Source organism: Ovis canadensis, chromosome 19 (genome assembly GCF_042477335.2).
Source record: "Ovis canadensis isolate MfBH-ARS-UI-01 breed Bighorn chromosome 19, ARS-UI_OviCan_v2, whole genome shotgun sequence".
NCBI lineage: Eukaryota > Metazoa > Chordata > Mammalia > Artiodactyla > Bovidae > Ovis > Ovis canadensis.
Genome location: NC_091263.1, coordinates 16,256,294 through 16,283,892, shown reverse-complemented (window position 1 = coordinate 16,283,892; position 27,599 = coordinate 16,256,294). Strand labels below are relative to the sequence as shown.

Below are 27,599 nucleotides of genomic sequence, written 5' to 3'. Positions count from 1 at the left end.
CAGCCCTGACTCTCTGTGGTGGGTGTCCAAACAACTTCTCTGCTGGGAGATGCCAATTGGCATTGATCTCTGTGCCAAATTCTCTGTGCTTTGTCTTCTGTGTACTTGTTGCTGCACTCCCCTCTGAGGTTCCAAAACTCCCCTTGTCCCCATCTGTGGGGGGGTTTCCAAGTGTGTGAAAACTTGTCCTCCTTCACAGCTAACTCCCCATGGTACAGGACCCGTCCCTTTTTCTTTGTATCTTTATTTTCATGCCCTTTTCCCACCACTTTATGTGAAGTTTAGCTTCCCTTTTTGGAAGTCTGAGGTCTTCTGCTAGTGTTCAGCAGCTGTTCTGTAGGAGTTGTTCCACAAGCAGATGTATTTTTTATGTATTTGTGAGGAGGAAGATGATCCACATCTTGCTTTTCCATCATCTTCAACCCCCATCCATACTACTTTGATTAGTTGTATCTTTGTAGTATCGTCTTAAGTCAGGGGCTATGATCCCTTCAGCTTTGTTCTTTTTCTTTTTTTCTCAACATTGCTTTGGCTATCCAGGGTATTTTATAGTTCCATATAAATTTTAGGATTATCTTTTCTAGATCTGTGAAAAATATCATAGGTACTTTGACAGGGATTCCACTGAATCATGTCCGACTCTTTGTGACTCCCATGGACCATAGAGTCCATGGAATTCCCACAAGGGGCTTCCCTGATGGCTCAGCTGGTAAAGAATCTGCCTGTAATGTGGGAGACCTGGGTTCAGTTCCTGGGTTGGGAAGATCCCATGGAGAAGGGAACAACAGCTAGTCACTCCAGTATTCTGGCCTGGAGAATTCCATGGAATATATGGCCCATGGAATCGCAAAGAGTTGGATACAGCTGAGCTTCTTTCCCTTTCATTTTCCACTAAATCGTAGATTGCTTGGGTAATAAGTGCATTTTAACAGTATTAATTCTTACAATCCACAAACATAGCATATCTTTTCATTTCTTTGCCTTTAATTTCCTTCATCAGTATCTTGTAGTGTTCAGAGTAATGGTTTTTTACCTCCTTAGTTAAATTTATTTCTAGGTATTTTATTCTTTTTGATGCAATTATAAATGGGATATTTTTTTTTTTTGCTTTCTCTAATAGTTCATTATTAGTGTATAGGAAAGCAACAGTTTTGTATATTAATTTTATATCTTAAAACTTTACTGAATTCATGTATTAGTTCTAATAGTGTTTGGTTGGAAACCATAAGGTCTTTATATATATATAAATGTCATATATATATGACATATATATATAAAGGTCATTATATATATATATAATGTTGTCTGCAAATACTGAAAGTTTTATTCTTCCCTTCCAATTGGGATGCCTTTTATTTCTTTTTCTTGTCTGATTACTGTGGTTAAATGCAGGTGAAGGGAGTGGGCACCCTTGTCTTTTTCATGATTTTAGAGGAAAAACATTCAGTTTTTCATCATTGAGTATGATGTTAGGTGTGAGTTTGTTATATAAGTTCTTTATTATGTTGAGATATGTACCCTATACCAACTTTGATGAGAATTTTCATCATGAATATATGTTATTTTTCAAATGCTTTTTTCTGAGTCTTGAGTCTACTGAGGTGATCATACAATTTTTATACTTCCTTTTGTTAATGAGATGTGCCACATAAGTTGATTTGTGTATTTCCTTGTGACCTTGGGATGAATCCAAGTTGATCATGGTGTATAACCGTTTTATGTATTATTGAACTTACTTTGCTAATATTTTGTTGAAAATTTTTGCACCTATATTCATCAGAGATATTGGCCAGTAGTTTCTTTCTTTCGTTATTTTTGGAGTGTCTATTTTTGGTATCAGAATAATGGTGGCCCTATAGAATGAATTTGGGAGTGTCCCCTCCTCTTCAATCTTTGTGAATAGATTGAAAAGGATAGGCATTAGATCTTCTTTGTAAGTTTGGTGTTAATAGAATTCTCCTGTGAACCTGCTTGGTCCTGGACTTTTGTTGGCTGGGAGATTTTTAAACTATTAATTAAATTTCACTACCAGTGATCTGTATATTCAGATTGTCTATTTCCTGATTTGATCTTAGCAGATTGCATATTTGTATAAATATATCCATTTCTTCTAGGTTTTCCAATTTTTGGCACATAACTGTCTGAAATATTCTCTTGGGATTTTTCTGTCTCTTTAATATAGGTTGTTATTTCTCCTGTTTTATTTATTATTTTGTTTATTAGAATCCTCTCTCTTTTCTCTTGGTGAATCTAGCTACAGGCTTATCAATTTTATCTTTCCAAACAACAGCCCTTAGATTCATTGATGTTTTCTTTCTTTTGGTTGCTATTTTATTTATCTCCTCTCTGATCTTTATTATTTCCTTGGGCCTTCTTCCTTCTTCCTTTTCTAATTCCTATGGATGACTAATTAGGGTGTTTATGTGAGTTTTTCTTGTTTCTTGAGGTAAACCTATATCACTATAAACTTTCCTCTTTGACCTGCTTTTGCTGCATCCTGTGTAGATTTTGGAAATGTGTGTGTGTGTGTGTTTCATTTTTCTCAAAGTATTTTATGATTTCCTATTTTTCTTTGCAGTGACCCATTAGTATTTTATTAGCATTTTTTTTTTAGTCTCCAGTGCTTGTTTTTCCATTTTTCTTTCTGCAAGTGTATTTCTAGTTTCATGCCATTATGGTTAGAAAAGAAATGCTTGATGCAATTTCTGTCCTCTTAAATTTATTCAGATTTGTTTTGTGGCCTAGTATATGATCTATCCTAGAGGATGTTCCATGTGTACTTGGAAATCATATATATTCCAGTTTTTGGATGAAGTGTTCTCAGTTCACTCAGTTGTGTCAGACTCTTGGCAACCCCATGAGCATACCAGGCTTCCCGGTTCATCACCAACTCCTGGACCTTGCTCAAACTCATGTCGTGATCGAGCTGGTGATGCCATCCAACCGTCTCATCCTCTGTTGTCCCATTCTCTTCCCACCTTCAATCTTTCCCAGCATCAGGGTCTTTTCCAAAGAGTCAGTTCTTCAATTCAGGTGGCCAAACCACTGGAGTTTCAGCTTGAGTATCAGTCCTTCCAATGAATATTCAGGACCGATTTCCTTTAGAATTCACTGGTTTGATCTCCTCACAGTCCAAAGGACTCGCAAGAGTCTTCTCCAACACCACAGTTCAAAAGCATCAATTCTTCAGCAATCAGCTTTCTTTATAGTCCAACACTCGCATCGATACATGACTACTGGAAAAACCATACCTTTGACTAGATGGACCTTTGTCAGCAAGGTCATGTCTGCTTTTTAAAATACTGTCTAGGTTGGTCATAGCTTTTCTTTCCAGGAGCAAGCATCTTTTCATTTCATGGCTGCAGTCACCATCTGCAGTGATTTTGGAGCCCAAGAAAATAAAGTCTGTCACTGTTGCCATTGTTTCCCCATCTATTTGCCATGAAGTGATGGGACTGGATGCCATGATCTTAGTTTTATGAATGTTGAGTTTTAAGCCAGCTCTTTAACTCCTCTTTCACTTTCATCAAGAGGCTCTTTAGTTGCTCTTCACTTTCTGCCATAAGGGTGGCATCATCTGTGTATCTGAGGTTATTGATATTTCTCACACCAATTTGGATTCCAGCTTGTACTTCATCCAGCCCAGCATTTCGTATGATGTACTCTGCATATAAGTTAAATAGTCAAAGTGACAATATACAGTCTTGACATACTCCTTTCTCAATTTGGAACCAGTTGGTTGTTCTATGTCCAGTTCTAACTGTTGCTTCCTGACCTGTATACAGATTTCTCAGGAGGCAGGTGGGTGGTCTGGTATTCCCATCTCTTGAAGAGTTGTCCACAGTTTGTTGTGATCCACACAGTCAAAAGCTTTGACATAATCAATAAAACAGAAGTAGATATTTTTCTGGAACTCTCTTGCTTTTTTCAATGATCCAATGGATGCTGGCAATTTGATCTCTGGTTCCTCTGCCTTTTCTAAATCCAGCTTGAACATCTGGAAGTTCACAGTTCATGTACTGTTGAAGCTTGGCTTGGAGAATTTTGAGTTACTTTGCTAATATGTGAGATGAGTGCAATTGTGTGGTATTTTGAACATTCTTTGGCATTTCCTTTCTTTGGGATTGGAATGAAAGCTGACCTTTTCCAGTTTTGTTGAGGTTCCTCAAATTTGCTGGCATATTGAGTGCAGTTCTTTAATACCATCATCTTTTAGGATTTGAAATGGCTCAACTGAAATTCCATCACCTCCACTAGCTTTGTTCATAGTGATGCTTCCTAAGGCCCACTTGACTTCGCATTCCAGGAAGTCATGTCTGGCTCTAGGTGAGTGATCACACCATTGTGGTTATCTGGGTCATGAAGATCTTTATTTGTATAGTTCTTCTGGTATTTTTGCCACCTCTTCTTAATATCTTCTGCTTCTGTTAGGTCCATACCACTTCTGCCCTTTATTGTGCCCATATTTGCATGAAATACTCCCTTGGTTTCTCTAATTTTCTTGAAGAGATCTCTAGTCTTTCCCCAATCTGTTGTTTTCCTCTATTTCTTTGCATTGATCACTGAGGAAGGCTTTCTTATCTCTCCTTGCTATTCTTTGGAACTCTGCATTGAACTGTGTAGGGCCACTCAATACGGACAGGTCATGGTAGAGAGTTCTGACAAAATGTGGTCTACTGGAGAAGGAAATGGCCAACCACTTCAGTATTCTTGCCTTGAGAACCCCATGAACAGTGTGAAAAGGCAAGAAGATATGACACTGAAAGGTGAACTCCCCAGGTTGGTAGGTGTCCAATATTCTACTGGAGAAGAGTGCAGAAATAACTCCAGAAAGAATGAAGAGATGGAGCCAAAGCAAAAACAACACCCAGTTGTGGATGTGACTGGTGATGGAAGTAAAGTCCAATGCTGTAAAGAGCAATAATGCACAGGAACCTGGAATGTTAGGTCCATGACTCAAGGTAAATTGGAAGTGGTTAAACAGCAGATGCCCAGAGTAAACATTGACATTTTAGGAATCGGTGAACTAAAATGGACTGGAATGGGTGAATCTAATTTGGATGAGCATGATATCTACTACTGTGGGCAAGAATCCCTTAGAAGAAATGAAGTAGCCTTCATAGTCAACAAAAGGTTTGAAATGCAGTACTTGGGTGTAATGTCAAAAAAGACAGAATGATCTCTGTTCATTTTCAAGGCAAACCATTTCAAAATCACAGTAATCCAAGTCTATGCCACAACCACAAATGCTGATGAAACTGAAGTTGAACAGTTCTATGAAGACCTACAAGACCATCTAGAACTAACACCCCAAAAAGATGTCCTTTTCATCATAGGGGACTGAAATGCAAATGTAGGAAGTCAAGAGATATTTGGAGTAACAGGCAAATTTTGCCTTGGAGTACAAAATGAAGCAGGGCAAAGGCTAACAGAGTTTTGCCAAGAGAACGAACTGGTCATAGCAAGCACCCTCTTCCAACAACACAAGAGAAGACTCTATACATGGACATAACCAGATGGTCAATACTGAAGTCAGATTGATTATATTCTTTGTAGCCAAATACGGAGAAGCTCTGTACAGTCAGCAGAAACAAGACTGGGAGCTGAGTGCTCAGATCATGAACTCCTTATTGCCAAATTCAGACTTTAAATTGAGGGAAGCAGGGAAAACCACTAGACTATTCAGGTATGACCTAAATCAAATCCCTTACAATTATACAGTGTAGGTGAGAAATAGATTCAAGGGATTAGATCTGATAGAGTGTCTGAAGAACTATGGACGGAGGTTTGTGACATTGTACAGGAAGTCATGATCAAGACCATCCCCAAGAAAAAGAAATGCAAAAAGGCAAAACAGTTGTCTGAGGAGGACTTACAAACAGCTGAGAAAAGAAGATAAGCAAAAGGCAAAGGAGAAAAGGGAAGATATAAGCGTCTGAATGCAGAGTTCCAAAGAATAGCAAGGAGAAGTGTCCTATATATATCTATTAAGTCCAGCTGATCTAAAATGTCATTAAGACCACTGTTTCCTTACTGATTTTCTTTCTTGTTGAACTGTCCGTTGTTGTAAGTGGGGTGATAGAGTTCCCTACTGTTACTGTATTATTTTTAACTTCTCCTTTTATGTCTGTTAGTATATTTTATATATTTGTAAGCATCTATAATAGGTGAATATATGTTAATGAGTTTTTATCCATTTCTTATATTTGTCATTGTATAATGCTCTTTTTTGTCTTTTGTTATAGTTCGTTTTGAACTCTGCTTTGTGTAATATGAATGTTGCTACCCAAGCTTTCTTGTCATTTTCATCTGCATGAAATATTTTTCCATTCCTTCACTTTCAGTCTATTGGTTTCTGTAGCTCTGAAATGCATCTCTTGTAAGCAGCATATAAATGGGTCTTGTTTATTTTTATCCTGTCACCCACCATGTCTTTTGGTTGGGACACTTTTGACTGACTCTTAAAGTGATTATTGATAGGTGTGTACTTTTGGTAGTTTGGTAGTTCTGTGTTTTCTTTTTGTCTCTTTCCCTGTGGTTTTACAATTTTCTTTAGTATTATATTTGTGTAACTTTCCTGTTTTTGTGCACTTATTGTAGGTTTTTTTATCTGTGGTTACCATGGGGTTTATATATATGCTGACTTATAACTATACCTTTTGATATATTTGATGATTTTGATCTAATTGATGCTTTTGAACTGTGGTGTTGGAGAAGACTCTTGAGAGTCCCTTGGAATGCAAGGAGATCCAATCAGTCCATCCTAAAGGAAATCAGTCCTAAATATTCATTGGAAGGACTGATGCTGAAGCTGAAACTCCAATACTTTGGCCACCTGAATCGAAGAACTGAATCATTGGAAAATACCCTGATGCTGGGAAAGATTGAAGGCAGGAGGAGAAGGGGACAACAGAGGATGAGATGGTTGGATGACATCACTGACTCTATGCAAATGAGTTTGAGTAAGCTCCAGGAGTTGGTGATGAACCAGGAAGCCTGGTTTGCTGTAGTCCATGGGGTCTCAAAGTGTCAGACACCACATAGTGACTGAACTGAATAACTATACCTACTTGTTTCAAAGTATAGTTATTTAAGTTCAAACATATTCTAAAGGAAAAAAAAATCTCTGGGTTTTTTTCTCCTCTCCTGTATGTTATGTCTTTTTTAATGTTATCTTTATTTTTATCCCTTAACAGTTATAACAGTAGTTATAATTAATTGTACTTTTCTTTCAAATCTTCATACTTGCTTAATTAAGTGGTTGATCCACAGCTTGTACTATATATCTGCCTTTACTACTGGCATTTTTTTCCTTTCCTCTAAATTATTCTTTCCACTTAAAGAAGACCCTTTAATATTTCTTATATGGTCTTTTTAGTGCTGATGAACTCTGATAGTTTTTACTTGTCTGAGAAGCTCTTTATCTTTTCTTCAGTTGTGAATGATAACCTTGCTGGGTAGAGTATCCTAGGTTTTAAATGCTTACTTTTTCTACTGTTTAAATATACCTACCACTCCCTCCTGGCCTATAAAATTTCTACAGAAAAATTAGCTGATAGCCTTTATGGGGGTTCCCATATTCTCTTGCTGCCTTTTGAATTTTCTCATTCTCTTAAATTTTTTTGCCATTTTTAATTATGGTAGGTCTTGGTGGAAGTCTCTTTGGATTCATCTTGTTTGGGACCCTTTGTGCTTCCCAAACCTGAACACCTGTCCCTTCTAAAGGTCTGGGAAGTTTTCAGCCATAATTTTATAAAATACACTTTTACCTCTTTCTCTCACTCTTCTGCATCTAGCAGCTCTATAATGTGGATGTTACTATGCTTGATGTTGTCCTAGAGGTCCTTTATCCAATTATCACTTTAAAATTTGTTTTTGTTTTCCTATTCTGACAGGGTGATTTCCATTATTCTATCTCCCAGAGCATTTATATGTTCTTGTGTTGCTTAGTCTGTTATTTATACTTGTATTTTTCACTTCAGGTATTGTATTCTTTAGCTCTGACTGGCTCCATTTTCTGTGTTCTAGTTCTTTGTTAAGATACTCACTGTGCCCATCTAGTCTTTCCCCCAATTCAGTTAGCATTCTCATTAATAATGCATTGAACGCTTGTTCAGTCACTAAGTCATGTCCAGCTGTTTGCAACCTCATGGAGTACAGCATGCCAGGCTTTCCTGACCTTCACTGTCACCTGGAATTTGCTCAAACTCATGTCCGTTGAATTGGTGATCCCGTCCAACCATCTCATCCTCTGTCTCCTCTTCTTCTCCTGCCCTTAATCTTTCCCAGCATCAGTGTCTTTTCCAGTGAGTCAGCTATTCGCATCAGGTGGCCAAAGTACTGGAGCTTCATCTTCAGCATCAGTCCTTCCAATCAATATTCAGGATTTATTTCCTTTAGGATTAACAGGTTTGATCTTCTGGCAGACCACATGACTCTCAAGAGTCTTCTCTAGCACCACAATTTGAAAGCATCAATTCTTCAGAGCTCAACCATCTTTATGGTCCAATTCTCACATCTGTATATAACTACTGGAAAAATCATAGCTTTAACTATATGGACCTTCATCAGCAAGTTGTTGTCTCTGCTTTTTAATATGCTGTCTAGGTTTTTCATAGCGTTTCTTTCTAGGAGCAATCATCTTTTAAGTTCATGGCTGCAGTCACTGTCTGCAGTGATTTTGGAGACCCTAAAAATCTTCCACTGTTTCCACTTTTGCCCCATCAATTTGCCATGAAGTGATGGGACTGGATGCCATGATATTAGTTTTTTGAATGTCGAGTTTTAAGCCAGCTTTTTCACTCTCCTCTTTCACCCCCATCAAGAGGCTCTTCAGTTCCTCTTCACTTTCTGTCATTAAATTGATATTATCTGCATACTTGAGGTTGTTGATATTTCTCCCTGCAATCTTGATTCCAGCTTGTGATTCATCCAGCCTGGCATTTCACATGATTTACTTAGCATGTAATTTAAATAATCAGAATGACAGCCTTGACTTACTACTTTTCCAATTTGGAACCAGTCGGTTGTTCCATGTCTGGTTCTAACTGTTGCTTCTTGACCTGCATATGGGTTACTCAGGAGACGGGAAAGATGATCTAGTATTCCCATCTCTTTAGGCATTTTCCACAGTTTGTTGTGATCCACAGTCAAAGGCTCTAGTGTAGTCAGTGAAGCAGAAATAGATGTTTATTTGGTTGGTTTGGCTTATTTGGTTTTTTCCCTTTCTCCTCTGCCTTTTGCTTCTTTTCTTAGCTATTTGTAAGGCCTCCTCGGACAACCATTTTGCCGTCTTGCATTTCTTTTTCTTGGGGATGGTTTTGATCAATGCCTCATGTACAATGTTACAAATTTCCATCCATAGTTCCTCAGGCACTCTCTCTATCAGATCTAATCCCTTCAATGTGTTCACCACCTCCACTGTATAATCATAAGGAATTTGATTTAGATAATACTTGAATGGTCTAATGTTTTCCTCTACTTTCTTCAATATGAGCCTGAATTTTGAAATAAGGAGCTCCTGATCAGAGCCCCAGTCAGTGCCAGGTTTTGTTTTTTGCTCACTGTATAGAGTATCTCCATCCTTGGTTGCAAAGAATATAATCAGTCTGATTTTGGTATTGACCATCTGGTAATGTCCATGTGTAGAGTCCTCTCTTGTGTTGTTGGAAGAGGGTGTTTGCCATGACCAGTGTGTTCTCTTGAGAAAACTGTTAGCCTTTGCTCTACTTCATTTTGTATTCCAAGGCCAAATTTGCCTGTTATCTCTTGACTTCGTACTTTTGCATTCCAATCCCCTGTGATGAGAAGAACATATTTTTTTGTGTGTGTTAGTTCTAGAAGGTCTTATTGTCCTTCATAGGATCAGTCAACTTCAGCTTCTTCAGCATTAGTACTTGAGGCATAGACTTGGATTACTGTGTTATTGAATGGTTTGCCTTGGAAATGAAACTAGATCATTCTGTCATTTTTGAGGTTGCACCCAAGATGCATCCATTAGATGCATCCACAACTGGGTATCATTTCCACTTTGGTGCAGCCTCTTCATGCTTCAGAGCTATTTCTCTGCTCTTCCCTAGTAGCATATTGGACGCCTACCAACTTGGGAGACTTATCTTCCAGTGTCATATCTTTTCACCTTTTTATACTGTTCATGGGGTTCTTGAGGCAAGAATACTGGAGTGGTTTGCCATTCTCTTCTCCAGTGGACCATATTTTGTCTTAACTTTGGAATTTACTTGGTTAGTTATTTACCTCTTTCATTAGTTTTTTTTTTTTTTCTTTTTTTCTGATTGTTTTTCTTGTTCTCTCATTTGGAACAAATTCCCGTGTCTTCTTTGTTTTACTTTCTCTGTCTCTATGGATTTCTGTGAGTCATTTACCTATTCAGTCTTGAAGGTACGTTCTTGTGTGGGAGAGGACCTGTCCAGTCTGCATGTGCCCAGTGGCTTTGGTGGGAAGGCTGGATCTGACATGAGCATGATGTCGTGTCTTCCCCCAGGTGTTGGCAGCTCTCACCATGGTGGGAGGTGGGACCAGAGACACAGGGCTCAGAGTCAAAGCCAGGTGTGACCTGGGCTTCTCCTGTGCTTAGTGGCTCTATCAGGGGCAGTGTGGGGCCCAAGTTGCTAGAAGAGAAGCCCTAAGGGTTGGATCTGAGTTCGATCCAGTAAGGCCACTCTCAGAGTTTGGATGCTGTGATAGGTCCAAGCTGGCTCTGTCCCACTCCAAGTGTGCACCCCACTCAAGTATAGCAGCCCTCAGTCTAGTGAGGGACTGTTCTGGGTCTAGATCGGCCAGAGCAGGTACCCACTGTGGGCTGGGCTGTGACTGGTGTGGTCATAGGAAAGCAGTCAGAGCCCCAGGCAGTCAGTGTCAGTTTGCTTCCTTTGCCTTGTTCCCACCAGTAAGCAACACATGAATGCTCTTCATGGGCAGAGCCTTGGTTTCTCACAACCCTGTTGTAAGTCCTGCTGATTTTCAAATCAGCTAAGGGAACTCATCTTTCTAGTGTTGGTCCCTGAGCCAGGGTGCCCAATATGTGCTTCAAACCCCTCACTCCTCAGGAAGGATCTCTGAACCTGTGATATTATCCTTCTCTTCTGTGTCTCCTCTCAGGGCCGCAGATCAACCCCATCGCTTCTCCTCCAGTTAAGGCACAGAGAAGTTCAATGGCTTTCTCAAGGTCATATAGCCAGCTAATGGTAGATACAGGTCTAACCAAATACTTAGTCTTTGCATTGTGTACCTCTGAGATATCTTTAGATGATATGGAAAGTTAAATTTTTTTTTTTAAAGGCTGGATGAGCATTGATTTGAAGAAATATGGCTTTAAAATATGTTTTTTTTTCCCCCCTCCTTTTCCTTTTCTGCTTTTAAGCCTATAACCTCACCCCCACCCCAGGAACACTTTGATCCTCACCAGTCTGTTTTAGCATCACTGACTCTTTTTCTATGTCTACATGGCTGAGAAGGTCTTCCTGGCCCACTGCTCACTGAGCTTTGTGAGTCGGTGCAGCACGTCAAGCCCACTCTGTCTTAGTAAGAGAAACACGGTGACTGAGCACACAGCTGGTTGTGGTTTTCATTCTTTCTCACCATACATCCTAAGATGTAACTAGAATGCCAAATATTTCCACTTCTTGCTTTTCCTCACATTTGTTATTCTCCTAAATTTCTTCTCTGTAAAATCTTACCTGTTTATAAGACCAAGAGCTAATGATAACACCTCCGATAGAAAGCTCTCCTTTATCTTCCATTCCAGAAAGATCCTTCTCTTTCCAGACTACCTTCTTTCAACACTGTAGCATTATTTTCTTCTGTGCTTTGGAAACACTGAGAGATTATATGTTTCCAACTTTGACTTTTGCTTCCAGTTCACCGTATCCTCTATTTGGTGAGTTCTTGATCAGGTTTTGCTGAATTGAACAGAAACTTAAAAATTAGATGACCTCATGGGTATGTATAACTGCCTGGACAGTGTCAAAGAAACACCAGTGTTGGGTTTGGGCTCTGCTTATCCAGCTTTGAAGAGCATGCTCTGTGGATCTCTGTGCCCCTTCTCACTTCCTTGTTAACGCCTGGCAGCGTAATTAAAGTGAACTTAAGAATTTTCCCCCTTTAACCAATTTTAGAATTTGCAATCTGTTGTCTGACAAGTTCACACGGCATATCTTTTTGTAAAATATTTCACACATTCAAAAATGCATGTCTGTATTGCTTTAATTATTCTGAAAGTAGATAGTTCTAAGAAAAAATGAAAATAACTGCTCATTTCTATAAATGTCTTGAGAGTCACAAAATTCATTCTTAATTCTGTTTATAAAAATTTCATGCATTTTTAATTTTGAAATAGTATACCTGAACATCCTATTCTCCTTTCTGTAAAATAATGAGGAGCCATTTATAACAGCAGAAAGATATTGGAGAGTGTAAATCAAGAATTTGTTTATATCTTGATTGCTCCAGAAAGACTGTAAAGTGGCTTATGAAGATATGTAAAGTACTCAGATTACCATAAAAGTTAAACAAGGTTTGGGGGCAAGATGTGGTCAGAGTCCAGACAAGTGCCTGTGAAAATACACAAGTTGGCCACACATTAGGTGCTGAGGTTGTCAGCAGTCAGTTTGAAAGAGGAAGTTTGGGGATTAATGCCCACTCACCTGAATTTCTTTTCTAACAAGTCCTGGCCTGCCTTTGCAAATGAGTCACGATGGCCAATTAAGTGGTTGCAGAGGAAAGTGTACTTGGTGGTTTGGGCAGAGAACTGCAGGCACTGGATGGCCTTCATTCAGATCTCTAATAAGCCAAGCCCTCACTCACCGTTGCGTCTGTTCCCGTGTTCCACTTGCCGCTTTCGTTCTGTTTGCTCTGTGTGTCTCTGTGTTTCTTGTTTCATCGCCTTACTCTTCTGAGGACAGTTCTGTCCTGACACAAGTGGAGACAGAGACACACTGAGGCGGAGAGGCCCCTTGGCTGTGAGCAGCGTAAGAATAATCATAATCCAGTAAAACCAAATACTTCAAAAAGAGAATCGCCCCATGTTTGTTGAAGCAAAGTAAAATCACAAAGCTGGCTGGAAGTTTCACCAGAGATATGCATAAATCTCAGAGTAATTTGACTTGAGCTGGAATTCAGTATTTTTTTTTATTTTATTTTTACATTTAAAGCTATAGGGAGCTGAGAAATTGGCTTCAAATTGGGGGGAGGAGATGAAAGAAAGAAAGAAAAATGAATCATTTTAGGCCCATTTGTTGTTGTTGTTGTAGTCACTAAGTCGTGTCTGACTCTTTGCCACCCCATGGACTATAGTCCACCAGGCTCCTCTGTCCTTGGAATTTCCCAGGCAAGGAGAGCCGAGTGGGTTGCCATTTCCTACTTCAGGGGATCTTCGCAACCCAGGGATCAAACCCATGTTTCCAATTGCCTTGAAATAAAAGAAGTCTTGGTAGATGCTGTGGAAAGAGAAGGTCTAAGGTGCTGTTGCTGTGCTCTGAGACAACAGGCCTAGGAGAGCAGTCGTGGCCCTGGCTGGTCGAGACGCTTATCCTGGAGGGGTGGCGCATGTGGTGGCTGAGGGGTTTCCGGGGAGGAAAAGCATCGGAGGGGAGGGGATGGCTCCTGGGAAACGGGCTGGCCGTTCTGTGGCAGAATCAATAGGAAAGACAGTCTGGGTGAACTGAGTAAAATAATCAGCTATCCGAGGGGAAGAAAATAACACTCACTTAAGCAAAATGGTGACTAGACGCTTCTATTGGCAGTAGAAATAAATAAAGCTGTAAGAAGCTGTGCAGTGTCTGAAGGCCCGTCTGCACATTTTGTGTCTATCACAACAGAGAAGGTTGAAATTTCCAAGCAGAAATGACATGATCAAATTTTTAGAAAGGCCCTTTGCTTTACTCTTGGGCCTCTTCTTCTCCTCATGCTGTTCTATCCGCACAGGCCCCTGCCACATTCTGGATCATTGTGGTCTTCCTCTGGCCTCCAGCCTGTGTGATAACCTGCCTGGAATCTTGTTCCATGACCCGCCCTATCTCTCCTTTACTTTCTACCACAGCAAACCTTTGTCCACTCATTTTGCTGCACGTTTTAGTGCCCCTGCCCCCACTGGACCATAAGCTTTTGGAGGAGGGAGAGGCCAGGACTGTCCTGCTCACTGTGCACCTGCTGTGTCTGCAAGTGATGTATCTGCAGCACAAGTGCTAAGTGAATGGAGCAAAGAGACTGGATGAAGTGAGTGTTCACTCCGCAGCTTCCCATGAAAATATCTACTGTGTGTCATGACCTGCAAGAGGTGCTTAGAACACAAAGGCAGATGGAGATGATGCTGTCCTCAGGGTGGTCAAACTCAGGGGCAAAGGTTAATGTTCTATCTAGACATCATATGAGGTTGTGATGAGTGCTGTAAGAGAGGCTGGCCAGTAATGCCCCAAGGGAGGCAGTGACTGGCTCCACCAGGGAGGCTGGGGCAGGTGCTCTCCAGGAGGCTGTATGTGCTGAGCCTGAATGGTGGTCAGCAATGCAGCTGTGGCACGTGCCCGGGTGGGAGTGGTCGCCTACTGCTCTGCTTTCTGGGATGAGTGACCTGTTTAATGCACCTACAACCTGGGGAGTTGTTTTTGTTCACCCTATATTTTTGGTTTGTTTATTTTATGTGGTGTTGTGACTGTGCTCAGTCACTCAGTCGTGTCTGACTCTTTGCAACCCCAGACTCCTCTGTCCATGGAATTTTCCAGGCAAGAATACTGGAGTGGGTTACCATTTCCCACTCTAGAGGATCTTCCCAACCCAGGGATCAAACCCGCATCTCTTGTGTCTCCTGCATTAGCAGGCAGATTCTTTCTCACTGTGCCGCCTAGGTAGGTAGGTTTCGTCGCTCAGGCGTGTCTGCCTCTTGTGACCTCAGGGACTGTAGCCTATCCAGCTCCTCTGTCCATGGGATTCCCCAGGCAAGAACACTGGGGTGGACTGTCATTTCCTTCTCCAGGGACTGTGCCACCTGGGAAGCCCTGTTTTATGTGGACTTATTGTCAAATCAAATCAAATATCGTAAAAGGAGATGATGCTGGGCTGAAAGCCAGGGAAAGGACACAGGGGGCCAAATTTCCCTCTCAGCATGAAGGAAATCTTGGGCAAGGGTAGGACTCTGAAAAGCAAATGGGCTGACTCAAAACTGCTTCTCATCATTGACAGTACACCAGTAGATGCTGGAGGACTGAGTGTTGGAGAGGGAGGGAGATTGCCTGGATCTGAATCTCAGTTCTGCCCCTGTGAGCTCTGGGCCCTAAGTCGGTCAGCTCTCCGTGACCCAGTCTTCTCATCATAAAATGGTATTTACCTCATAGGGTCATTATAAGGATTGAATGGATTTAAACCTGGAAACCACTTAGAATAGCGCCTGGCATGTCCGTGGTGATGGTAATGATGATCCCGTTGGGGATAACGACGATGACGATGGTGATGGTGGTGGGGTGACGGAGAGGATGCTCATGATGGTGGTGATCACGATGATGAAGGTGGCGGGGATGGTGGTGGTGGTGACAGCTGTGATGATGATGATGGTGACGATGATGATTAGTGGCTGAATCTCATGCCTTTTGGGGAAGTTTTAAAATCTGAGAGCCAAAGTCCTTCATTGCAGGAAGGGACACACATTGAAATTATCTCTATGAATTTGTGTTATGCTAAATTTATGATGCTGGAAATTCAGATTCTGGGTTGCCCAGAATAGCCTGTCAGATGTAGTGCATCGTAACAGAAGCAATGGCTTAACGTGACAGAAGTCTGTAAGGGGCTGTTTACCTGGCGCTGCCACTCTGGATGCCCTGGCTGTGGCTGTTCCAGGTTGTGGACCGATTTATGTGGTAGATAGAAGATTCGCAGAGAGCCTAAGGAATTGGGAACCCAAGAGAAAAGGCTCTAAGCTTGAACTGGGTTTCAGACTTATACTTTTCTTTGAATAAGGCTGGTTGCTTCAAGATTCTCTTAAGTTCCTGGTCTTTGCAAGCTATGGATGTCAAGTCCATCTCATCCACTGTGTGTCCATGGGTGGATTCCCAGCAGCTGCTCTGCTGCCAAAGGGAAGGGCTACAAGCTGCCTCTGCTTCCCACCCGCCCTCTCTCTGAAGTGCGCTGGGCTGTTCTCTCTGTGCTGGCTCTTGCAGCAGTGTTCTGGAGGTTGGGCTGATGGCAAGGGGTTTTGAGAGCTCTTGGACCTGGAAAGCCTACTTCTTGTCTGCTGCGTCATTCCATGTTCTGAGTAACACAGGACTATCTGCTCATCGTTGTGACCTCATGCCTAGCATCATTTGGGTTATCACATCTCATCATCTAATTTGGAAGGACAAATCTCATTTATTTAGCAAATGCATCTGTGCAATGGGAACAATTTTGAGGATTAAGAGTATAAAGAACTGAGAACTATGCCTGGCAAATAGGAAATGCTTTATAAATCCTAAGTCATTTAGTTTTCATGATAACTCTGAGCTGCATGCAATTATTATCTCCATTGTGATGATGTGGAAACCAATGCCCGGTGAGACTCAGTAACTTTCAAGATCACACAGCTATCTAAGAGTAGTTTTCAAGCAAGGGGATCTGGTCTGGAGTTCATTCTCTTAACCACTAAGCATTGTACCTCAAGGGGCTGTGGCTTGTTGTCTTGTGGTGGTTGTGGATTGGTTGGCTAACTGAACTGAGTTAGACATGTGGTTTTACAGGATATAAGATTTATTATTAATCTTTTGAGAATTCAGCTATGGCTGGCATTTGATGAAGAAGGGTTTGGGGGATTTTGCTAGCCATTAAACAATGACCCTATTAGAATGTATATTTGTTAGCTGACTGCCTTGTGGGCAGTCTGGCATGTTCTCGTTAGATGAAGAAATGGCATCTTTATGCAGGCTTCTATCAAATGCTTTGATGAAATAAGGTAATAACACAGCATATTGTAGCATTATTTGATGATTGTATGGAACAGAATGATTATGGAAAATAAAAGTTTATTTTGTTATATTATGCTTTTCTTACCTCATCTGTAGTAACTTACCTAATTATAGAACATTCCTTATTTGTACTTTGGAAAAAGAGTATTTGCACCTTATTCAATTTTATTGTGGTACAAGAAGCAGTCCTCAGGGTTATCCCAATTACAGGTAAGAGAGGCAACTTGAATAGTGATATCACAATTTACTATATAAATAATTACTATTAAGATTATAAAGAGGGGCATAGTCAAACTGTTTTAGTTAATGTAAGCAAATTTTTCCTTTCCTTATGGCTAATTCTGTAATATGTTTTCATGACTTTTATAAACATGACTGAGGAATCAGGATGTTCAGACTGATTAAAAGGATAGAATCTCTTTGCCTTCATAGCTCTAAGAGTTGGCATTCAGTGTGCATGATTGGTAAATATGAAGGATGAGTGAAGATGACTCATTCTCAATCCTCTAGACCAGAGTTTCTAGCTGGATCTGCCAACTCTCTGCTCTGACTGCACTCTGGAATCACCCAAGAAGCTGCAAAAGCCCCCAGTACCCAGGCCTCCCCAGGTCTAGATCCCCAGCACAGTGGGAACTGCTGGGGATACAAAGCATGGGCAAGCTCCTGCTGTGCGGAGCCGACAGTGTACTCAAGGGAGACTGAAAACATGTACAAACTGTAGGATATGACAGGTGGTGTCACAAGCTATGAAGAAACAGCAGCATAAGGTGGAGAGAGTAGATGAGCAGAGAGAAGTCGAGGGTGTCTAAATCTTGGGAAATCCAGACATCTGACACAGTTCTCATGTTAATTGTTGGCTTGGGGCACACCCGTTTCCTTCACCCACCCCTCTGTTTTTTGTATGACTGTCTTTATCCTGAGCTGAATTGTCCTCCTCAAGTCCTCTGTGCTTCTGTTTCTATAGCTTCCAGCTATTAACTTCGATAGCGCCCAGAACAGCATGATGAAGTCTGAGCCTGCCATCAGGGCAGGTGGGCACAGAGCTCGAGGTCGGTGGCATGAGTCCACAGAAGCTGTTGAACTGGAAAATTTTAGGTAAGAAATCCAGTATGTTCCTTGCCTTCAGCAGCCTGGGTTGGTAATTAGCCCAAAGACTTATTTAAGTCTGTCACAGGGGCTAAAATGGAAAGTCCATTTTAAAATTTACCATGGGGATTTTGAATTCAATAATTGCAGTTAGCCCACTCCCGGAAGTGCTGTGTGAGGAACAGACTGTCTGGCTGCAGGTGGAAGTGACCTGGGAGCTTCGGGACACCCGGCTGACATACATTTGGTGTTCGCTCCATCAGCTTGACCTGGCGAGGCTGATAGTGAGCTTTGTCTTTAGCTTTTGGTGGGTGCATATCTCGCCTGCTATGAGGAGGCATGAAAGCCCTTGCTGTGAGCAATCATGATGGCTGAGGTCGTGGTTGTCAAAGTGCTCAGGCTTTCAGTTGAAATATTGCTCACCTTTCACGTTGAAAGTGGCAGCCCATGGTTCGCTCTCCTGTTGCCATGGAGACCTCTTAGCAGCTGTATGCTGTCATGGGCCACCCCTGTTCTGGGAGCTGGTTCTCTCCAGCCCTCCCTGTGGTAAGGTCATTTGACACTAAGTACCATGTAAATAATGAATGACATGAAATACCAATATAAATATTCTAGAATGATCTTTTTTTTTTTTTGGCCTAAGTCTTGTTTCCCTGTTATTTTCTGACAGTGAATTTAATAGTCCACAAACATCACATGATGTTACATGAGTTAATATTTTTAAAATACATGTTTAGTGAGAAATGCAGAAGTCTTAAAAAAATTGTTACATGTTCAGTCTGCCCATTCTGTGTACTAAGAACTGTGACAGACCCCCTCTACTATGAACTAGATTAGGGGGCACAGTCAGTCCCATGACCTCTGACATCGCATGAGGGTAGAGCAGACAAATGACAATAATAAGGCTACAAAAGCTGCCTCTGAGGTGGTGTATTTATGGAACTCCAGTGTACTTGGCCTAGTTCTAAAAATTGGTCTATTTGAATGTACACTAAATATCATATTATATATTCCATAGCAATGTGATCCTTTTAAAGGGCATGGCTTTGGGATATTTTTAACCTCTCTTTTGGCTGTAATATCAGGAGAGAAAAAACTGAAGTTACAATACCTCACTGCTTTGTTGTAGTCACACACACCCCTGCCCCCCGCCCCTCGCCACACACACACAATCCACAACCACAAAAGCTCTCACAGTTGAAGGGCTGTTGACCACAAGGAGATATGCATGGTGTCCAGCGGTGTTAACAGCTATAGCGGCCACAGCCGTGGCAGGTAGTGGGGAGAAGGGAGCGGGCCTTGTCTGCCTGTTGCACGGCTGTCTAGATCACGCGCTCTAGCACGCTTTCTCTCCATGTGGCCTTTTCTTCCCTCTCACAAATTTTAACTATTAAGTGTTTATAGGGAATAATATAATGTAATAAAATGAAATATATATGCTTGACTCTAATCTTTATTATTAACTCTATAATTTAATTTCCATCTCCTATTTCAACAGCTGATACTTGCTTTGGCAATTCACTGGATTTCAAGAACCCTTCAACATTTGCATGCATATAGGTGATCTTTCTCTGCACTGGTAATTTTGAGGCAGTCTAAATAATTTTTATTACAAAATGCTTTTCTGTTTGTTTCATCTTAGTATTAACTACAAGAATGAGAGAAATTTCAGCAAACATTCCCAGCATAAACTATTTCAGGAGATATTTACAGCCTTGGTGAAAAATAGACTCATATGCAGGTAAGACTGTCCCAGAAAGAAAAAGACATTTACCCAAGAATGGCATGTATTATGTATCTTGTTTCTAGCGTCCGGTTTGAAGCAGTTTATGAACGTAGCATGCTCAAAGGATAAAACAGAGCAAAGACCATTTCAAAGGAGGTGAATGAATCATCATTGCAGATGATCTCATTAAAATTACTCTGGTTAGGCCTGAATTTAGCTGAATTTTATGATAGACAAGGCAGAATGGGAACACACCCAAGTCACGCTGTTTTCCTTGTCTTGAGTTTGGATATTCAGGAGGCGTTTATCGCAGAGACATTGGGTAACACCATGGCCAGCATCCTCAAAGTCCGGATTTGCAGTCAATCCAAGCACTGATTAACTGGGCTGCTGCAGCCTGGACCTCAGGGAAAGGATGGGGTGAGATAACCAGTTACAGCCTGGGGATGAGATTTCTTTTCAGGACCAAGTCAAATGTTCTTTCCTTTGCTCTCCTTTGTCTTAGGACTGGTGCCCTGTGGGGTGCAGGGAAGGGCTAGCTGGCCGGCCCTCCAGATTCCCTCCTGAAAATACCAGGGGTTTTCAGTGAGCCATTGCCTAGTGCCGGATTGCAGTCAGGAGTGACCTTTCTCTCGGTCCTGGGCCACTTGCAGTGGGAGCTGCGCTGCTGTCAGACTGGAAGGAGGCTCCCAGCATCCTACATGGTTGGACCTACTCTTCCGAGAGGCCCAGACTTTCTCCCCACAAGCACTAGCAGAAAAGCCCAGGGAGAACCTTGAATCTTCCCCATCATTCTGAAACTTGATTGAGATTTCTGAATTCTGTCCCCATGAGATGGGAAAGATTGCTCTTATTCTGGAAAATAGGAAGATTACTGAACATTTAATGACTGACTGAAATAAGACTCTGACTTGGTCCAGTGCAGTAGAATAGCATCCCTAAACAGAGTGTAAGTGGTAGTTTGAGGATTTGATCTTTTGGAGGGGTTATTTAGTATTGCAAACTTAAGTATTGACAGTGACTACCAAATAAATTGGTTTAATTTAAAACAATCTAGGGTTGAGATTGCGTGTGGCATGGCTTTGTATGTAGTTTAAACAGAAGATCAGTAGACTGGCTCAGATGACACAAGATGCCTAGAATCTTTACCAAGGTTATGTAATTGGGTTACAATCAGTTGTTGTCAATGTCCTCAAAAGATTGTTGAAAGATTAATGACCACTGCAGAGGACCTGAGGTTGTCTAGACTGTTTGTTCTTGTGCTTGAACAAAGTAAGAGCAATGTTAGTAGCACAATAATTATGCCTGAAATGGTATTATTGGAAAATTGAAGTTCTTTAATTTGTTGTGAAGATGGTAATCATAGTCTCTTCAGGGGATGTCCAATAGGTCATTTGTTGGGTTGGTACTTTGGGGAAGGCAGAAGTTTTCCTGTATTGAGTATAGAGATCTTACTATCTCTCTGCCCTGCAGACACCAGGTACAGGAATCATCAGGGAAGACAGGCAGGTGAGGGCTGGCCTCCAGCAGCTGAAAGAGATCTTAACAGTTCTGAGGTCAAGAGATCTCTTGTGAAGACATTTTCAAATTCTTAGCGATTATTGAGGCATCTGACATTGGACGGAGTTATTGACTTGCAACACAATCAGTTCCTGGAAATCTTTAAACCAGGGAGAGATGATTATAGATATCTTTGCTCTCATGGGAGGAGAAGGAATTTAGGAATGCTGAACATCAAGAGCATCCTTTCATGTCATCCTCTCACTGCTGACAGATTGTTACATCCAGTTCTATTCTAAAAGCAGGGTTGGGTAAAATATGGATTAACTATAAAGGTCTTCCATTGTTTCCTACCCCGTATAACCTCATTTGTTTGGCCAGAACTACCTGTTTTTTTCTTTCGTCTCTAACTTTAGTCTAGTAGAAATACATCTCAGGGCCTTTACTTGTATGGTTTCCTATCCCTTTTCTTTGCAAACATCAGATTTGATGTTGACTGAAAGGCTTGGATTCAGTTCAAGAAACAAACTATTGAGCCCCACCATGTACATGTCAGAGAGGGTGAAAGTACAAAGATGACTAGGACACATGATCTCTTTCTTCCTAGGGACTCACTCTGGTGAGCTAGTTACCCACATCTCAATACAAAGAGAATGTGACAAAAAGTAAAGTATATTAAGACAAACATAGGATGGATGAAATTGGAGGGCTGTGGACTTTGGCCTTTGGTCCAGCTCTGGTTATATATAAGACTGGGCATGTTTCAGATACTATGCTGCTCAAGTTTACCCTGAGAATATGGCTGACTGGGAATTTAGTCTCACCTACTTACACCCAGCTGACATTCTTCCTGTTTGTTCCTCTTCTACTTAATTTTCACCAACAACATTCACCTCTAAACCACACTTCTGGATACCCTGTTTCCTGGGTTGTTTTCCTAAGGTTGACTTGTAATTGCCCTTTTGTTCTCAGAAATAACATTGCCAAGCAGCATCTGAAATGAGACAAGAGTTGTTACTCCAGAGTCAGATGAGGCAAACACTTCACAGTAGACCTCAAAGGGTGAACGAAAATGTCTCTGAACCTGAGGTCACTCTGGGTTGTACATGGCAATAAACCTTGATGTGTGGCAGGGGATGTAGATGAATTTTCATCTTCCCACTTTTCCTTCTACCCCGAGATAATTTGTCCTCAGTAGAATCTGCTGTTTGAAAATGCATCCACCTCTTTTTCATCTTATTTGCTGTGCAAGAAAGCACAGAGTTATGAGATTGTGTAGGGAAGTGGAAACTGTTACAACACTGGCACATTTAAACCAGAAAGAGATAATTACATATGTCTTTGCTCTCATGGGAGGAGAAGGAATTTAGGAATATTGAACATCAAGAGTATCCTTTCATGTCATCCTCTCACTGCTGACAGATTGTTACATCCAGTTCTAGTCTAAGTAGGGTTGGGCAAAAGATGGATTAATTAATAATTAATTAATTAATTAATTAATTAATCCGTGGATGGATCAAAAGTTAACTGACCGCTTGTAAAGTCAGCCTCTACTCCAGGATCTTTTCTGTGTAACTGCTCCTCTGAGGCACCTCTGTTGGTCCATTCCCTGCTGATTGCCAGATGATGTGAAGACTCTATAACATAATACAAATAAGACATAACCTAACTTGTGAAACTGGCTGAAGGTGTAGAATTTCATGCAGTTGTTGCAAGTGATGGTGCTGAACTGGTAGGACCTGACCGATGAGGCCCTGGCAGAATCAGACCGCTTGATGATTGTAGAAGAGAGTATTAACCAGGGAGGTGACAGGGTGAAATTCAGAAAAGCATGTTTCGAATAGCAAAGACTAGGAGAAGCCATTAGGAGACACGGATGGATCTTTCTAATATATTTGCAAAAATGAACCTGTTTTATGCTGCAGAAATAAAAAGTAAATTCAAGGAAATTGGATCATGTTATATGACTTTGTCAGAAAATGTATGCCAAAAAGTGTCAGCCGAACCCATTCTTGCTTTGTTATAGTTATCAGGTCAGAGTTGCATTATATGTTAAATTTTGTTAAATGTAAAATAAAATATATCTAAGTTTCATGATTTATTTGTTAAACTATTGTGTTGGTCAAAAACTTCTTTCAAGTTTTTGATAACATCTTACAGAAAAACCTGAACAACCTTTTTAGTCAACTCAATAATATTTTAATTATACCGTGTCCCCTTCTCTGTAATGGGAAAATTGGGGTTATTTTAAAGTAGGTTCTCAGGAATTCCCTTGTTGCCTAGTGGTTAGGATCCCAGGCTTTCACTACAGTGGCCTAGGTTCAAGCCATGGTCAAGGAACTGAACTGAGATCTCACAATCCACACATCACAGTCAAAAAAATAAAAACAAGAATAAATAAATAAAGTGTGTTCTCTTTTCTCTTCAAGAAAATTAGAGATACCAAGGGAACATTTCATGCAAAGATGGGTTCGATAAAGGACAGAAATGGCATGGACCTAACAGAAGCAGAAGATATTAAGAAGAGGTGGCAAAAATACACAGAAGAACTATATAAAAAATATCTTCACAACCAAGATAATCATGATGGTGTGATCACTCACCTAGAGCCAGACATCCTGGAATGTGAAGTCAAGTGGGCCTTAGGAAGCATCACTACAAACAAAGCTAGTGGAGGTGATGGAATTCCAGTGGAGCTATTTCAAATCCTGAAAGATGATGCTGTGAAAGTGCTGTACTCAATATGCCAGCAAACTTGGAAAACTCAGCAGTGGCCACAGGAATGGAAAAGGTCAGCTTTCATTCCAATCCCAAAGAAAGGCAATGCCAAAGAATGCTCAAACTACTGCACAGTTGCACTCATCTCACACGCTAGTAAAGTAATGCTCAAAATTCTCCAAGCCAGGCTTCAGCAATACGTGAACCATGAACTCCCAGATGTTCAAGCTGGTATAAGAAAAGGCAGAGGAACCAGAGATCAAATTGCCAATATCCGCTGGATCATCAAAAAAGCAAGAGAGTTCCAGAAAGACATCTCTTTCTGCTTTATTGACTATGCCATAGCCTTTGACTGTGTGGATCACAATAAACTGTGGAAAATTCTGAAAGAGATGGGAACACCAGACCACCTGACCTGCCTCTTGAGAAATCTGTATGCAGGTCAGGAAGCAACAGTTAGAACTGGACATGGAACAACAGACTGGTTCCAAATAGGAAAAGGAGTACGTCAAGGCTGTATATTGTCACCCTGCTTATTTAACTTATATGCAGAGTACATTATGAGAAACGCTGGGCTGGAAGAAGCCCAAGCTGGAATCAAGATTGCCGGGAGAAATATCAATAACCTCAGATATGCAGATGACACCACCCTTCTGGCAGAAAGTGAAGAGGAGCTAAAAGGCCTCTTGATGAAAGTGAAAGAGGAGAGTGAAAAAGTTGGCTTAAAGCTCAACATTCAGAAAACGAAGATCATGGCATCTGGTCCCATCACTTCATGGGAAATAGATGGGGCAGCAGTGGAAACAGTGTCAGACTTTATTTTTTTGGGCTCCAAAATCACTGTGGGTGGTGACTGCAGCCATGAAATTAAAAGATCTAGGTTATGACCAACCTAGACAGCATATTCAAAAGCAGAGACATTACTTTGCCAACAAAAGTCCGTCTAGTCGAGGCTATGGTTTTTCCTGTGGTCATGTATGGATGTGAGAGCTGGACTGTGAAGAAGGCTGAGCGCCGAAGAATTGATGCTTTTGAACTGTAGTGCTGGAGAAGACTCTTGACAGTCCCTTGGACTGCAAGGAGATCCAACCAGTCCATTCTGAAGGAGATCAGCCCTGGGATTTCTTTGGACGGAGTGATGCTGAAGCTGAAGCTCCATTACTTTGGCCACCTCATGCGAAGAGTTGACTCATTGGAAAGACTCTGATGCTGGGAGGGACTGGGGGCAGAGGAGAAGAGGACAACAGAGGATGAGATGGCTGGATGGCATCACTGACGTGATGGACGTGAGTCTGAGTGAACTCCAGGAGTTGGTGATGGACAGGGAGGCCTGGCCTGCTGCAATTCATGGGGTCGCAAAGAGTCAGACACGACTGAGCAACTGAACTGACTGAACTGATCCTAGTAACTGTCAGAATATCGCCTGTTCTCCCACCTGTAACTATTTTTTTGCAGCTGTAACGTTTATAGAAGTGAGTGTGTTCCAGGTTCTTTAAGTTCAGTTAAAAGAGAACCACCTGATCTAACTAAGCATGACTTTTTTTTTTTTTTGGTCCATAAGTGCAGTCACTTTTCTGATAAGAACAAGTTGGCATTCTTATTTTATATCACATTTCCTGAAATACATGCTACAAATTTGAAGTATTTTGGGAATGCATCTAGGAAGTCTGGATTGGGAAGCTGTTTGCGCTCTCTACAAGAACTGCTCAAGAGCTCAAGGACTGCTTGAATTAGGGAAAAGTATCTGGTCCAAACCATCACAGTCCAATTAAAAATGCTATAAAGTGTTCTGTGACCGTCCCAGGGACCTCTAGCCCAGGAGACCTATGTAGTTACTTGTTGGCTGCTTACACCTCTATTGTCCACATCCACACTAGAATCAAGGCCACAAGGCAAGTGCACCTTCTTTGGAGCTTTGCCTAATCTTCAGCCTCAGCTCTCTAGAGCTATCACGGGGACCAAAGGGTTGGAAGAAACAGCAATCTCATCAGAGTCTTGATTAAGTTCTTAAAATAGACCAAGGTGGTGGAGAGATGCTTTTCTTTTTTAAAAGAATTTTTTTGGCTTTATGGCATGTGGGATCTTATTTCCCTGACCAGGGATCAAACCCACATGCTCTGCACCACAAGTTCAAGTCAACCACTGGGCTACCAGGGAAGTTCCAAGAGTGGCTTTTTCTGTGATTTTATCTCATCAGGTAGTAGAGAGGCCAGTAGGAGCGTTTGAAGACTTCTTTCTCCTCCAGTAAAAGAGAACCCTGGTCACTTTGGTGAAGTGTGCAGAGAGCTCAGACCTCTCTAGAGAGGTCCTCATGCCAGTCTCAGAAATTGCACAGAGAGAAAGGCTCATTAAGGTCTCCAACATGTTAGGTTTGGGTCTTTACATACCTAAAAAAAAAAAAAAATCTCCTGTTAGTCCAGGTAAAACTCCAGTTCCTTTCTGGTTCACAGTTTCTTCTGAGGTCTTCTTCCTCCTTTGCCTTGTCTCTCACTCCTGCCCAGCACATCCTTCGGGCTCACCAAGGTCAGACTGCACCCTTTGTTGTTTCTTGGGAAGTTTCTCTCTCTCTCTCTCTCTCTCTCTCTCTCTCTCTCTCTTTCTCGCCTCTGAGCCTCAGGCCCTGCCCATCCTTGTCTGAAGCCTGCCACCCCCACCTCTTTGCCTTTCTGGCTCTTCTGGCTCAAAGGACCCTGTGCCCATGCTCCTGCTACATGCTGAGCTGGGCTCCTCAGGAACAGAGCTTGGGTCTTTTATTGCCAACTCAAGCCATTGATGCTGGTTTTACTGGAGAGCGTGGAGACTGAGAGTCTTCATAAAGTGGAATTTCTTTGCATTAAATTTTTTTGATTACTATAAAAACTTGAAAAACACAGAAAACTATAAAAGATGAAAATTTACCCTTTATAGCACCCTGGAAATAGCTACATCAACTCTTTTTTACACTTTGTGTTTATTTTTGTGGCTGTGTCGGGTCTTCGTGGCAGCACTCAGGATCCTTGACCTCGCTGCAGCTTATGGGAGCTTTAGCTGAGGCATGTGGGATACCTCCCTGACCAGCTCCCTTCACTGGGAGCCCAGAGGCTTAGTCATTGCACCACCAGGGAAGTCCCAGAAAAAGCTACATTAATTCACATTGTATTTCCTGTAATCTTTTAAAAACGCTATATGCTTGTTTATTTCATTTATGTGATAGGTTATTGTTGTTCAGTCACTAAGTCATGTCCGACTGTGACCCCCATGGACTCCAGCATACTAGGCCTCCCTGTCCTTCACCATCTCCTGGAGTTTGCTCAAACTCATGTCCATTGAGTCAGTGATGCCATCCAACATCTCATCCTCTGTCACACCCTTCTCCTCCTGCTCTCAGTCTATCCCAGCATCAGGGTCTTTTTCAATGAGTCTGATCTTCGCATCAGGTAGCCAAAGTATTGGAGCTTCAGCAACAGTTATTCCAGTGAATATTCAGGGTTAATTTCCTTTAGGATTGACTGGTTGGATCTCCTTGAAGTCCAAGGAACTCTCAAGAATCTTCTGCAGCACCACAATTCAAAAACATCATTTCTTCAGCACTCAGCCTTATTTATGGTCCAACTCTCACATCTGTATGTGACTACCGGAAAAAACCA

General features: G+C 41.4%; 1 protein-coding gene across 4 annotated transcripts in view; it reads left to right on the top strand.

The window, feature by feature from the left end:
- Nucleotides 1–27,599, top strand: part of NEK10 (NIMA related kinase 10) — a 278,135-nt gene that overhangs the window by 30,348 nt on the left and 220,188 nt on the right. For all 4 annotated transcript variants that reach the window (XM_069561142.1, XM_069561143.1, XM_069561145.1 and 1 more), the window contains 2 exons: nt 17,908–18,038; nt 19,672–19,770. In XM_069561142.1, the coding sequence (XP_069417243.1) occupies nt 17,908–18,038; nt 19,672–19,770 (230 nt within the window). The remainder of the gene's footprint in view (nt 1–17,907; nt 18,039–19,671; nt 19,771–27,599) is intronic.